Raw genomic sequence first — 15,953 nt, 5'->3', positions numbered from 1 at the left:
TGAAGGCGAACATGTGTGCGCACACTTCTAGTCCGATAACAACTTTCACCTCTGCAAAGCGACTACGCATGCAATTGTGTTTGCACGCTTGTGTGATGAGAGGCTGCATGCTCCTGCCGAGGGAGTGGACCGCTTCTCTGCAGGAATGTTATCGGGGGGCTGAATGACAAGCCCGACAAAAACAGAGTGGGGGGCAGAGGCGCTGTGTTGAGAGATGCTCGGGTCGGTTTTGAGGAAAGCAGGTCTATCTTTCATCTGGCCCCTTTTGTTATTTTGGCGCGGATCATCTTCAGCTTGTCAGGTTTCCTCTTGAGACAAAGGTGCGCTGTAATAACCCCACCCTCGCACACCCCTTAATCCTTGTTAACGGATTTTTTTGGAGTCCTTACTCAAGCTTCCCTATTAAAAAATGTGAAGGAAAAATATAAAAATAAAATAATAATAATAATAATAATAATATGAAAACTGATTAGGGTAGACCCTTAAAGAGGACACGTAAAGTGAATTGAATTGTATATCCTAATTTAAGCGCACAACCTGCAGCTTAATTTGTCATTTATAATATTGCTCAATGCCGCTTCTCTACTTTTTTGGCACATATAATTATGTACAACAGGAAAAAGTGCCAGAACAAGCCACTTAAAACCTACAGTTTATGCAACAGGTCCCGCAGATAGCTGTAATTGCTTAGTTGAATATTGGACAACCTAATTTCCAGTTGTCGACTCGCTGCCCTTGGGAAGGTTCTTTGAAGTGAACGTGGAAATGGGAGGGAGGGGGGATTTCAAGAAAGTAATTAATTTTAACCGAGCACGATTAGAAACACTCCAGACCTCCGTAATATTTTTGCTTATTTATTAAGTGAAAAATAAAAATAAAAGTGACAATATTAGAAAATGAAAGAGCGCATTCTTTACCTTTCTTAAAGGGAGCACCACCCATGAGGAAGGAAGACACCTTGAGGATGATAAGTGCGCAGTTGACATATTTTTCTAATAAATGAATACATATGAAACAATTACGTGATATTTATGTTTTTAACAAAGGTAAAACATCTAATGCAAGCAAAAGTTCAGCAATTAGAGAAAATCCTTATAATAAACCACAAATGCTCATAAATAGCCGCCGTAAGAAAACAAGCTTGACAAATACGCTTAAAAGGGATAAATATCTTAAAGATTAGATTTGTTTTAAAAGTCACAGAGGAAAGAAAAAAAAAATTCTCGGTCTAGTGTTAGTGCGCATGCGTGAGCGCCACTTTCACTACCTGCCACACACAATCCCGGTATTTCACATGGGGCAAGCGGGAGCTGTCATCCACTTGAGTAAAACGCTGCTGCTGCGCGTTTAGGCTGACAGTCTCAGGTGACAAGAGGAGAACAAGACATTCTTTTTTTATTTTGTTATTATTATCATTTTTCACTAAAGGTGCATCACTTCTGGATGGCACTATGACGCTGGAAAGATTTGAGCACTCATAAGGACGCAGAAATTTCAAGATTTCACAGGATAATCCACGGGTGGGATGAAGAACTAAAGTCTAGAGTAAGTAATCATACCAATTTGAAAGAATCATTATTGTGAAGCTGTTTGTCTTGTATTTTTCTACCAGTGTGGTGAGTTATTAAAACTTTATTTTGTTTATTTCATATTTCTTTCAAAGAGAGTTTGTGGCAGTATGTCTAAACCAATGGATCACGTCAAACGCCCGATGAACGCCTTCATGGTGTGGTCCAGAGCCCAGCGCAGGAAAATGGCTCAGGAGAACCCGAAAATGCACAACTCCGAGATCAGCAAGAGGCTGGGAGCGGAGTGGAAACTTCTGACCGAGTCCGAGAAGAGGCCGTTCATCGATGAAGCCAAGCGGCTCAGGGCGATGCACATGAAGGAGCATCCAGACTATAAGTACAGACCGAGGCGGAAGCCCAAGACTTTGATGAAAAAAGATAAATTTTCCTTCCCCATGCCCTATAATCTCGGGGAGCACGACGCACTCAAAGTTAGCGGACTTTCCGCCGCAGCGCTCTCCGAGTCCGTCATGGGGAACCCGGACAAGGCGGCGGCGGCTGCGGCGGCCGCGGCTGCGAGGGTCTTCTTCAACCCGTCCATGTCCACAAACCCATACTCGTTTTTCGACCTGGGATCCAAGATGACCGAGTTTTCCCCGCCTTCCTTTCCTTACGCCTCTCCTTTGGGCTACCCGCCAGGAGGCGCGGCGGCGTTCACCGGGACTGGCGGCGTGGGCGGTGGGACTCACACCCACACTCACTCGCATCCGTCCCCGGGAAATCCGGGCTACATGATCCCGTGTAACTGTACGGCCTGGCCCTCGGCGGGGCTTCAGCCCCCCTTAGCCTACATCCTGCTGCCCGGGATGGGTAAACCTCAGCTTGAACCTTACCCTGCATACGCTGCGGCGTTATGATAGTCCCCCTTCAGAGATGTGACTGATCTGTTCATGCAAGATTTTTAATTATGCATGCAAAAACTTGTACATGTGATGAAGTGCTCGTCCTCTCAGATATCACATGTGTATGTACACTAATTAATGCCTTTATCTAAGGTAATGCTTATTTAGAGAACTCTCTAATCTATGATTGCTCAGCCAGGAAGATGACTGAACAAGGAGCACAGATTTGAGCTGTTGAGCATCTTTTTCACCTGTAGGACTGACCTGTGGGAATCATGGCCAATGCCCCCCCCCCATCCCTCCTCCTGCTCCTCTCATCAGGACCAAAACTGTTTACTTTTAGATATGGGGGCCTATAATTCATGGATCAATGAGGAGGACTGCCACTGTAAATGTAAATGTGTACAGATCCAAAATTACCTTTAGTTTATTTGCCGTTATAGGCTTTAGTGTTTGAGATATTTCACTAGAAACACGGTGTATATACTTTTGAGTTTTTTAAAACCGTTTTATAGATGTCTGTAATATTTATTGTTTTAGTGGAATATATGGTGAGCCAGACAATTTAAAAAAAGGAGAAGATATTTGCACATGAAACGTACAAGATGTAACTTATTTTGAAGCTTTCTTTTTCTTTAAAAAGCAAAAAAAAAAAAAAAGTTTAGAAGGAGCTGGAGGTTTATTATAATTTTCACCTGTCCCACTCCTTGTGTCATGTGCAGCAAGAAAAAAAGGACCCTTTTTAACTAACTCATGTGGAATTTGTATGTTTTGTGTTTTCCTTTAACATCCCGTTATGTACATCAAGCTATTGTTGAGCAAAAGGACTACAATAAAACCTATTCGGATTAAACAGAAGGGAATCGCTGGCTGTATAGTTCTTGATGAGATGAACAAGATTGGTATCTTCTCTTTTTTTTTTTCAACCTCCTGTTGCTCCTGCCTCCTCAGTCCAGTCCAGGTGAAGTGTAAGGTATCCTCCAAAGGCCGCTTTTGTTCACGCTTTGAATTGCATTACAGGGGGGGGTGAGTGAGGGGGAAATCTAAATAAGCCCATTGTTATCAACAGGCAAAAGCTTATTTATCACAATTTTAATCGGAAGATGAAACTCTGCGCTGCTCTAAGCTTTCTTTTCCCATGCATGGACAAGAAAACAAGGGGAAATGGTGGGAAACATGCTTTCCCATTGAGGCTCAAAAAATAATCTAGGTGTGAGAAGTAAAACATAAAGGTTTAATTTAAATAAAAGGGTGCACCAAAGACAGAGTGTGAGAGAGTGTGTGTGAAGCAGGTGCGCACTGTTTGAATCTCTCAGCAACATGTAAAGTAGCAAACTGAAGAGAGCCGCCTCTCCTAGATTACACCGAGAGATTAATTCATAAGGATCAGAGCGATTATGCAAAACTAATTTGGACAGTCCAGGGATAATTATCTCCGACACGGTTAATTAAACCTTTTCAGGGCTTTGCTCTCCATTGTGATACCTCGATCCCTTCTCTCCACGGAACTTCCTCTTCCTTGGCCCCAAGAATGACGCGCTGTGCAGGCTTTGGATTTATTTTAAGGCCTGGAAAACAAGAAAAATGTCTATTTATTTTTTGAACTTATTTATTATTATTATTTTTTTTTATCTCTTGGAATCAGACAGTATAGGCCTTTTTCAAAAATGTTTTTTCTAAAAACTGTTTATAATATGGATAAATCTTTAGGCATATTTCAAGATGTTCTGATAAAAACTAGAATTTAATCAATAAAGTTTTTGCAATAGCTTGCACACCTTTTATTTGGGTAGATTTAAGTGTTACATGACATCTAAATAAATCTGTTGCATTCCGCCAATTTTTAAAAATGTAATTACTCAAGTAATTTTGTGAAATTCCAGCTAATTTTAGATTATTCTGGTTTGTTCTCCTATGTTACAGGGAATAAAAAGTAAGTAAACAATTTGTTTTTGATTATTGCATCAAATGTGAAATACAAAAAAAAAAATCTGTCATAAAATGTGATATGTAAGCTTTCTCCTAACAACCACAGCTAAGATTATTTGGTAAGGATTACTTCTGGGTTAAGAAACTCATCTCGTTAGCACGTTTAACTTCAGTATTAGCTCTATCGCTAAAACAGTTAAAACTGGAAACAAACTTTTTAAATAAATTCTGAAAAGTTAGCAAGTTAACCTTTACCCTCACAACCACAGCTAAGATTTGTTATTAACTGGCAATGACTGTGTCAGAGCTAAGAAGCTCAGCTTGATAGCAAGTTCATCTTTCGGTTTAGCCCTGTCGCTAAACTAGCTAAGGCTGAATGCCAACTTTTTGAATCATTTCCAACAAGTGGAATATTGTCCCAGACAATCACAGATACGATGTGAGACAACTGACTATGTTCAGCTTGCTAGCAAATTTGATCTTTCCATTAGCACTGTCACTAAACTCGCAAAGCTTAATACAAACCTACGTTATAGCTCCAGTAATGTATTATTCTTTACGAAAACTGTGTGTATATATATATATATATATATATATATATATATATATATATATATATATATATATATATATATATATATATATTTATTAGCCTTACCACATACAACAAAGGAGAATAAAATCTGACAGTTAAATTATAATCAAAATGTTTTAGTGTTACCAAAATAAAGTAATCAGTGTGGGTAGAATGGGATCACTGTTGAAAAGAAGACGTGCAAACTGATATCTTTGGTTAAAGCCAAAATAATTTAAACGGCTAAAATTTTATATCCTACAAAATTCCGTTTTATAGTGTAAAATAAGTTGAATTACAACTTCTGTGCATTTCTTCCACCTTCTTCTCTTTTTGTTTTATTTTTCTTAAGAAAAAAGAGGGGAAAAAGCTGAAAGAAGTTCCTTTTTCCCTCCAGCTCTTGGAGCATTTAGTTGGTCGAGGAGGTTTTGTCTGGGAACAAAACGTGGGTTGGGAGGTTTTTGTGAAAGTGTTGTTTGTTGAAGTGGAGCTCAGCAAAAGCGGCTGCTTTCCCTCATTGTGATGAAAGCAATCAGTGGTATTTGGAAAACTGTTAGCATTGTCCACTTCTTCTGTGTCCATTGTGGAGGATTTCTTTTCACAAGGTTTTTTTTTCTTTTTCACCCGATCCAGCTGGCCGGAGTGAATAGTGGTGCAATGTGTACACGCTTTGTCCCTCCGAACCCTTCAAGTAGCCCATGTTGAATGGAGTGAGTTGACACTGCATGACAGTGAAACAACATAATAAAAAATACATGAGCACATGAATGGAGGCAGGCGCATAAATAAATAAAATGGGTGGCCAAAACTGGATAAACTGAATGACAAAACGGTGAAAAGGGGACAAAAAGATATTTAACACGCTAGATTAGCATTAGAATGCAATCTACAAGCCAGAAGAATTGATGAATGGGTTTACCGACCAAGAAAGAAATGGACTAAATGCCTTTTGAATGGATAGGCTATGTTTTTTCGGGTGTGTGTGTGTGTGTGTGTGTGTGTGTGTGTGTGTGTGTGTGTGTGTGTGGGTGGGTGGGTGGGTGGGTGGGGTGGGGGTGGGGGGGTTTAGCTGGGAACCGAATGGGAAAGGTGGAGATGAAGCCATGGAAAAGTCTGACAGAACTTTGAAATTAAAAATAGATTTGGAGAAACATTTTCAAGAGAAGTAAAATCAAATCCAGGCAAAATGTTATGTTTGAGATCCTATTGTGATTGTCTTCATGATAAATTATTCTAATCATATCACCTTTACATCTTTAGAATAGGGGGGATATTTTGGGATCTAACACCTTGAATTTGCTTTTCTTACATTTTGATTCCATTAGATTTTTCTTTATCAGCTTAAAAGAAAAAATATATTATAATTTGGCTGCATAGAGGATGAGAAGAATTAGCTTTGTGGTGTTAGATATCTGGATAAATCAGCCTGTTGTAATTATTCAGGTTAAATAAATCTCTGGTGGTAGCAGGCACTGGATACACTGACTTTTCAAGCATTAGGATTTAGTTTATGGATAGAAATCCTTTAGTTTACTATAGTTAAGGTCCTGTATATTAGATATAAATGTCTCCTTCTAAACTACACGATTTTAAAATGTTTTTAGACGTTACAACCTATTACAACCAAAGCTCAGAGCTCTGAAATGACATTAAATAAATCGTCATTCATGGAAAATATGCAAATATGACTAGAAGACCCATGAAGACCTTTTTTATTTATTTATTGTAATCAGTTTAAGAACACTATTCAAAAATGTTCAATCTGCTAATTTTCACCAAACACATTGGAATGTTGTTGTCACACTTACAATATATTGCAGGTTTCTCTAACCCTTATTTTAAGCATTTATATTATTACATCTATTATAAGAAATCATATGGTTTTAAAACTCTGAAACATACATTATTGATGTGATTTCACAAAGTGTAGCATTTCTTTGGCAAAAAATAATAAAAAACAATTCTGTGTACCTTTTTTATGTGATTTACTTTATGTACCAACAGTATAGAGGTTTTTGCATTCAATTTAAAGCGACGGCTGCCTCATGTTCCCATAAGCTGCCTGCTTGATGCCCTGATATCATTATATCTCAGTGTTAAACCCTTTATGTGCCTGTAAGACATTTGTAGAAGTGAGATTAGGCAAATTAACATACATATGTATCACCAGTTCAACCATGTTGACCTCAGAGGGATGCACAATAGTTTGCCCATCCCTAATTTGCCAGAGGGCCAACCCCTGGAAACTGGTGGATTATCACCTGGTTTCAATGGCCTGAGATAGATAATTTCAGTATTTATTTATTTTTTTCATACATGAATAAAACATCAATATCATCTTGTTTGAGGATGTTTTCTCAGTTTGTTTGCAGAAGTCTGCCCCTTGCTCACCTGGCTGTCGTTATGTGTGTATGTAAGTGATTGTGTGTTAAATGCTGGGAGACATATACAGCTAGTGCTGGCCTCTCTGCAAGGAACCTCAAAGAGTCTGATCACTGACTCCTCCATCTCATTTTAGGCAAATCAAAGTGTGAAAAGTCTCTCCTGAAGCAATATCTCCATTATCAGGTTGGGTCAAGAATGTTTATGAAGGCCATGTGTCATATTACCTGTAATCTCCCGAGAATGAACCGCTGTATTTCTTACTTTCTCTATGCTCCCAGGAGGGGAAAAAAATCCCAAAATTATCTTGCATTGCACCTTTTCCGCAACACCTCAACATGGCAAATCAAAGCCTCAAAACCGCACATGTCGCTGTGCCCAAGGTCACTGGGAGAAATGAGAAATCTCTGTGTACTGTACAGTCCACCCACATAAACATGCCACACAGCCCTCTGAAGTCTGACTTCGCTTTAAAGAGAATCCAAGTTTGTTTAATAGTACATAATGCAATAAGTCGATGCACCCACGCTGGAGTTCAGAGAGGGAATACTTGAATCAGGTTGGGGGCAAGAAGCTGGATGGAGAGGAGAGGCTGCTGAGGTGAGTTCTGCAGGTGAGACGGGTACACTGACAGTTCCTAACATAACGTCAGGCTTTATACTTCTGAGGTAAATTGCTATAGCAACGATTTTTTTTTACTATAACTTTCATTTAGATCTGAGAGGTACCGTTTATATCAATAAGAGATTTTATGCCCTGACTAAACCTGAGTAAATCCTGTTTTAATATGTCACTGCAATGTGTGAATAAGTTTTCATACAGTCATCATAGGCATGAATTTCATATTAATTTTGGGCCTTAGGACACATTTTCACATTAGTTCTTTATTTGAGGCGAATTTGTTGCACAAAAACAACTATGAATTTCAAAAATAGGAATTATAAGTTGAAGTTAGAATTTATTTCATATTTTTCTGCATGTGCTCCACACATGGCCAAATCTATACATACAAGCTTAAATATATACATGCACCCCCATTTCTTGAAAAACTACACACATTAATAGTAACTAGTCAGAATTAAGCTTCTGGCCTAATTCTGACTATTGACCTCTCTTCTTGTCAACAATGATGGAGTTTAAATGAACTGATTGGATTCCTGGCATAGACTAAATTTTTGTCTCCTTTGTGCTTGATAATTATCTTGAAGGGTAACCCTGCATAACAATATATGTACTCTATAAAAATAAGTATGTCTAGGTGACAATCTCACAAAGCTAGTTGAGAAAACACCAAGAATGTGTGAAGCTTTCATCTATGCAAAATATGGCTTTGGAAAATGTAAAAAATACATATTTGTGTATATTCTGGTTTAACAGTTTCCTGTTTACTACATAATACCATATGTGCTCCTTCATAGTTTTGACAATCTTGATGCATAAAATTAAGACAGAAAAACGAAAGCATTGAAGAAAAACCATATATATGTGTATATATATGCATAGTTTTTTGTTCTGATGATATATATTCTATAAGTTTAAGTGAGCCTTTTGTTGACAAAGTCAACATTGAATATTATAATTAAAAACTTCATATTGTTCTGATATTTTCTATAGTATTCTATAGTATTTCTATAGTATTGTCATAAAAAATGTTTTCTTACTAGCTCTGCAGTAAACCATTTAATACTTTGGTAATTTTTGTGAAAAGGAAGTGATACCACTCTCCTCTGCAATTATTAATTTTAGAGTAGAAAAAAACAAATGTACAAAAGAAAAAAAAAATATTGGAAAATTTTGAGTTATATAATAAATAAATATCTTAAAATCTTTATTAAAATGTTTTAAAATAAATCAATAACACTTTATAATAAATGAATAGTTTAATCACTGCTAATGTGCACTTTAACATTTAGCCGTATATAATAGGGAACAATTTTAGGGTGTACTTAAGCAGACATGATGTGAATGTATGTTGTATCAGCGGTGTATGACAAACAGAGAGAATATTGTTTAAAGTGAGAAACCAGACCTTTTACTTCGGTTGATTTCTGACTCTAAAGCTCCCACTGCTGTCTCAAGGACCTCACTGCACCAAGACTTTGGAGCTGTATTTGGTTTCAGAGGAATGAAAGTTATTTAAAATATTATGAAAACACAATTACAAGGTACCACATTGAAATAATTTACCTGTTTTAGTGGGACAAACGTCACGCATTTTTGACAAAGTTTGACTTTTTCAAAAACATCCCATAAATGCTAAATAGTCACTGAAAACATGGAGTTATTAAACCAAAAGACGAGGCATGAGATTACTCTCCGTATCTATCAATAAGTATGAATAATGTCAGTGAGAAGCCTTAACAAATGTTCCTTAAACTGACATGACATTTTTTGTTCCATATCCAAATGACCGCTGGCTGAGATTGCTGGCTCTCGTATTAATTCTCAGGTTTTCAAGAGAAAAAATACATCTGTGGTACGTAGAAATAATGACGTTGAATGAGCTGATGCCCCCGAGGAAGAGTCGGAAAGAATTATATCTTTCTTTAACACAGGACACAGGCAAAAAAAGATAAGTACCTGGCACTTGGCATACTCTCAGCTACATGTGCCTATCAATGAGAGATTATTTTCCCGAGTTATTACAACAAAGATCTGCAGGGCTCAAAGATTGCACCTTTAATGAGAAGGAATGATTTCCTCCTGCACACTCACAGCCACACTTGGTGTGAGTGAGCTGTAAAGCCATCAACACCCCCTTCATTCTCTCTCTCTCTCTCGCTCTCTCTCAACTCTGCTAAAACTTATTAAAATGAAATATTGCCAACATTAATGCACAGGGATTATTTATTACATTTTAACAGGATTATGGTGTGCAAAGCTTGATGTAGGATCCCCACACTTTATTGTGACATTGTGGTGCAGCAGTCAAATTCCACAGACTTGTTGTAATTAACAGCAACAAAATAGATAATTTCCGAAAGATATGTTGCACCAGAACTAATCTTTGCATACAGAAATGTTTGGATACTGAATAATACATTTAGTAGATGTAAACTGGCTTTCCTCATCATTTGGCTTTTAACTCAATTTTCCTCTTAAATTATTTTTTCTCATATCCCCGGTGTCAAAATATGGTATTTTTTTTGTAGTAGTTAATTTTAAAAAGGGTTATGGTATGAGGTGTTAATTACACCCCCCATAAAAACTGGCAAAAATGGGAAAGACATGTATAAAAAAAACACAGAAAGTCTATCTTTTATTGCAGTAGCTGGATCTCATCCTGAAACATAATAGAAAAATTAAACCTTTTAGTCGGGCACATTAACTCGTGAGCATATATACCTGAGAAATATATATCTTTACTGAAACCGTGATTTACTTGCACCTCTGCTGTTTACACTTTGTACAACTCAGTTAGTCTTATAACCTTTCATAAGTTTGGCACATACTCAAAGAGGGATCTTTATACATTCCTCTCAGTCAGAAGTAGCCCTGGTTTGTAAAAGAAAAGCAAAAATCAAACACATCACAAATGTTCCTTTAGTTTTTTGTTTTTAGAAATCAAATAAAGTGTTCATAAATCTAAAGCTCTGTTTTTTGAAAGAATCTCTGTGCAGTATAAAACAATCACATTTAGATTTTGAACTAGATAATTAAATGGACCAGTCCTGTAGATCATTTTCTAATCAGAAACCAACATATAGACACTGCCATGGCGTCTACATAAAGACACCTGTTGATGTCTAAATGTGGTTGAAAAGTGGGCTTACAATGTCAAATTCCTTTGTCTTCATTTAGAGAAACTTTGGATAGGACCCATGGACATTCCTTGTATGGCAACAACAGTTAACTCTATAGAGTTCAGCAAATAAGTAGCTGTTTTGTCTGGAATATTTTCTCATAGCTAATTCCTGATCTATGAACTTGTATGTACTTGATTGGCATGTTCTTTTGTCTTTCCTATTTTGAATACAGAGAAAACAGGCTTTGTTGACACACACTGCAGCGACACCAGAAGTCATGAATTAACAGTTTCTAGGCATTGAGTCTAAGTCATAAAAATGCTACATTTATTTTATACAAATTAAGTAAATCTAAAAAAAGTAAATGAACCCAAATCAAAAATTTTATTCTTCTACAATTTGTCAGTGTTGCATTGTCCTACTGCAATAACAGATCAATTTATTGTAAGGCTTTTTACATATCTCTTCTTGGTGTAGAGGGCTCAGTATTAACATTGATCTATACTTGTCAGTTTTTTTTCCCCCCACTCACAGCTTTGGAGACACGCTGGAACAACCATACAGATGCTTGCCTAGTGAAAATATAAGGAATGCACCTTGATGACAGCATAGCGGTAATTTTGTGTGGGCACCTTATCACATTGAGCAGAAAACATGCCTTTAATCTCAAAACATGCCCGGTTTGTGAAACGTGCCATTAGTTATTCTGATGAAGTAGCATGACTTCATCCTTAATTGGGAAGTGATGCGAAGGGAGACCTCAGAACAAATCTATTATAAATGGTTCTGCTACACATCACACACAGGGCTACCTCATACGTCCTGCACTCTTTTGCCACACCATCACTGTGAGTCTGGGCGAACTGTGTTGTGGACATTTTCCATGTTCTTTGTTGCCACAAAAAAAGGGTTACTCTGAGGGTAATGGCTTTTGAACGTGACGTTTATAGTTGCTTTGTTTGCTTGTGTGCTGGAAGAAAAGAGATCCATGAAGGGAAGTGAAAGAGGAAAAGCAATCAAAAGTCTGGCCTTCACTTTCGCTGTGCGCTATATAAAAGACGATGCAAGGCTGGGAGCTGCTGAAGTACCTGCAGACAGAGAGACATCTCTGTTCCTTTCCTCCTTTCTTTTCAGCCATAGAGAGAGGTTCTCCTATGAAGGGTCCCCTCCCCCTGAATGTGAAGTTTTATTCAGATTCCTCAATTAAAAGTAGTAAATAAATAACTGTCTGACACATATGACATGTGTGCTGAAAAGTGAAAACTTTCAGATGGCTGAAATTCAAGTACACTGGAGTTGTTTGCAAAAATATGTAATAAAATGGGTAAAGTTGAACAATGTTCTTTGACAGTACTTTTCAGATTGGAATCAAATACTGCTGTTGAGCCATGTTTTTTGTCTCCTCCACATATAAACTCATACAGCAGACACAAATGAACTTGAGTGTCTTTAAAGCCAACCTCTGCTCTTTGATATTGGCAGAGACAGGTGTAAAAATATACAGAGCTAACGCACGGCGATAATAATAAGAGATTTATGTATGTAGGGCGTAAAAGAAATGCCGAGCTGATGCCTGCTGCTGTCAGGTTGGTTTTCCTGTTGCGTCATTCACCCAGCCAGCTATGCAGTCGAGCCAAATGTGGCAGCGAGGCTCCACTTCTGGTACCATGTGCTGCGTGATCTTCTTGTCAGGCAAACAGATGTCTGAGCGCTGCGGATTGTTGGATGTTTGTGTACGAGAAAAATGAGTAAACAAGTTGAAATATTGCCCTTCCTTAATTTGATGCACAATGCATGGTGACAGCTTATTCAGTTAAAGATCCAGTGTCATGTGTCAGGTCCTTTCTGTTCAGATAGATAAGTCAGTTTGGCTGCATTTAGATGACAATGCCATATCCAGCACTCAGGACAATGAATTTCTGTGTTTCTGCTGCTCGTGCATATTCATATCCCTTCAACCTTCAACCACAAACAATGTATTTTGCTGGGATTTTGTGGGATAGACCAACCCTAAGACTAATTGTGAAGTGGAAAGAAAAAGATACATAGTTTTCAAAATGTCTATTGAATAAATATGTTAAAAGTGCGGCATTTATATTCAGCCCCTCTCAATCTGACACCCCTAAAGAAAATCAAATTCTGCTTTGAGAAGGCATATAATTAGTAAGTAGAGTCCACAACTGTTTTATAAAGACATAAAAGGTGTTAGAGAACATTAGTGAACAAACAAACAACATCTTAAAGACCAAGGAACACTGTGGATAAATTGGGTGGATAGTTAAAGCATGGTTGGGTTATAAAACAATGTCCCAAGCTTTGAATCATCTCAAAAAGCAGATCAGCTTTTCATCTGAAGGTGAGAGGAGGACAACCACAGACACGCCAAGACATAGTCGTCCACCTAAACTGAGTTTGGCGTAGAGAGGATTAATTAGAGAACCAGCTAAGAGGCCAATTGTAACCCTGGAGGAGCTGCAGAGTTTCACAGCTTAGGCGGAAAAATCTATAACTATTTGTCACATCCTATATATCTGGCTTTTAAGGGAGAGTGACAAGATAAACCCATAAAACGTCCCATTTACAGTTTGCCAAAAGCCATTTATGCCATGATTGAACCAGTAATCTACAAGGAGAATGTTCTTGAAGAATCAAAGCTCTGGGCTGCCATCTGAGGGTAAGATGCAGTCAGGGGTTGGATCAGTTCCAGATAGGCAAGTATGCAAGAGGTAATTCTGAGTGGTTCTGGAGGGTTTGGCTGCTAGGAGGACTGAGGTCCTGAGAAAAGCTGCAGTTCTAGTTCTCTGTGGAGGTGAGTATGAATCTAGGAGATCAGAATATGATTCAGTGGAACAGATAGGTGTTGTGTGGGGTTGGACTGACAGGTGAGTTGTGGCGATCTTACTGGGGATGGTGGTCCAGGTGGTGGAGGAAAGTTCTGAATCCAAGTAGGTATTGTTGGATTTTTGCTTTGCAGGAGGAGTAGCTTGTCGTTAAATAATGTATGGGTGGAGGTTTCCAGCACAAGAATGACCTTAAACACACAGCTAAAGATACAATAGAATGGTTTGGATCAAAGGATAATTATGTATTAAAATGGCCCAGACTTACATCCAACTGAGAATCTGATGCAAAACTTGAATATTGAGCTTTTTGCATCCAATCATGACTTAGCTTGAGTTATTCTGCAAAGAGAAATGGGTTTTTTACCCATTCCTCTTTGCAGAATAACATTTGTTATAGTTTAGTCATGATTGGATTCAAAAACCCAAATTAGGGATGTTTAGGAATACTTCAAAAGATCTGGAGCTGTAATTGCAGTAAAATATGGCATATTTCACTTTTCAGATTTTTATTTATAAAGAATTTAAAAAAAGATATACATCAATCCGTCCACATCACAATTATGCAACATTTCATGTCAATCTATTACATAAAACCTTCATAAAATACATTTAAGGGGTGTCAAAACTATGTCAAGGCACGTCATTCTGACCCTATGTAATGTTTTTTTTTCTGTACAATCAATGCAGTCCAAGATTATAAAAGACCCCAAGTGGATGGAGTGTGTGTAATGTTGCAGCCGGCAGCGATTACAGAGGTAACATGAAGACTTAGAAGAATTAGTAAAACAGGGTTTATTATGTGTGCTAAATTGCTGGACAGCTCCGGGGCTGACATTTAAAACATAACATCACCAAACAAAAAACACATTAAAGGAGAAAAGCTGAGCTGGGCGCTTTAAGCAAAACCTGAAATTCAGGTTTTTGGCGAAGGCGACTGACCCAAATTTCCTGCCCCTTCTTCTCCTTAACATGCTTCTGTGAGCTTGGGCCCTGGGGGTGACGTATCCCTTACACTGGGATTGCCAGTGCATTTACATAGCATGGTTAATGAGAGATCAACACCAAGAAAGCGCTTTGAATATAAAGCTTTCTTGTATAGAAAAATAAAATAATATAATGAGCGGGCGATTGATCCATACTCAAACAAGCCGGTTTGCTAAGTTAATACCAAAGGCAGATTATAGCCGGTGCCAAAAGGGCCCTGGCGTGCGACGCCTTTTGCTTACAGCTTTCCCAAAGTTGTCATCATATTAGCACATGGTCAAGGACTACATCCTGCCACTCTCATAATCTGCTTTGCTGCACAATTAGCCTTCTATAATAAGGCAACTGTCTGTCAGGCAGTGGGGAGTTTTACACTGGATGGATGGATCGCTTACTGCCACTGTAATATAGCCTCTAAAGTTATTCTCTTTCCAAGTCATCACCAGTTCTCTCTGTAGGTGTGAATGTGGTGACAACATGGAGGGTTGTTCTTCTTTATTGTGCCAAACATCTATTGCACTTTGATGAAGCCAGACAAAGGGAGGATAAGGGGATTGTGAGGAGGGAATGGGAGGTGGTTGAGGAAAGAGCACCCATGACCAGGGGAGATGTGTTTTACCTCAGAGAATCAGATGCCACAGAGGAGTGAAACATCAACTTTTCTGAATAAAATAATACATAATTTTGTTGCAACAAAGGCAAAGAAACGATGGGCAGGAGAACAAAATAGCAGGAAGGGGTTGGAGTGGGGAAGGGGTTTGCAAAGAATAAGAAGAATTCAGAGCTGCTTCTTGCGAGGAAAAAGAAGAAGTAAAAAAAAAAACATTGATGACACCCGGTTCCATTCTTCCGCTCTCCCCTTTCTCTGCTCCTCGCCTCGCAGCACGGCGGGCTAAGCTGGGAGCTGTAATGTCATTAAATTGCAAATGCTTTTTTTTTTTCATTTCCGACACACACTGTTTACTTATCTGGCAAAAACATATGTTGGAAGGAATCCGTTAAATTCTGCCCATTGCCTTGGGTGAAAGTGCAATAGAAACGGGCCCACTGAGCTCCTTCTGTCGTCTCCTTTTAGCACTTTGCCT

General features: G+C 38.3%; 1 protein-coding gene and 1 long non-coding RNA gene across 2 annotated transcripts in view; one reads left to right on the top strand and one right to left on the bottom strand.

The window, feature by feature from the left end:
• The first annotated feature begins 1,403 nt into the window (after positions 1–1,403).
• On the top strand, positions 1,404–3,268 carry sox21b (SRY-box transcription factor 21b). The gene is made up of 2 exons (XM_047370289.1): positions 1,404–1,545; positions 1,664–3,268. The coding sequence occupies exon 2, from the start codon at positions 1,679–1,681 to the stop codon at positions 2,423–2,425; it is 747 nt and encodes a 248-aa protein (XP_047226245.1). The 5' UTR covers positions 1,404–1,545; positions 1,664–1,678; the 3' UTR covers positions 2,426–3,268.
• The window catches only part of LOC124871201, a 31,394-nt gene continuing 18,497 nt past the window's right edge, over positions 3,057–15,953 (bottom strand). Inside the window, exon 2 of the long non-coding RNA XR_007038970.1 lies at positions 3,057–3,978. This is a non-coding gene — a long non-coding RNA (uncharacterized LOC124871201). The remainder of the gene's footprint in view (positions 3,979–15,953) is intronic.

Source organism: Girardinichthys multiradiatus, chromosome 7, assembly GCF_021462225.1.
Source record: "Girardinichthys multiradiatus isolate DD_20200921_A chromosome 7, DD_fGirMul_XY1, whole genome shotgun sequence".
NCBI lineage: Eukaryota > Metazoa > Chordata > Actinopteri > Cyprinodontiformes > Goodeidae > Girardinichthys > Girardinichthys multiradiatus.
Note: the sequence above shows the minus strand (reverse complement) of the source record. Positions and strands in the feature narration are given on the sequence as shown.

Bases quoted from the DNA above. Each gene is read 5' to 3' on its own strand.
- sox21b (XM_047370289.1), top strand. From the start codon at position 1,679: ATGTCTAAACCAATGGATCACGTCAAACGCCCGATGAACGCCTTCATG.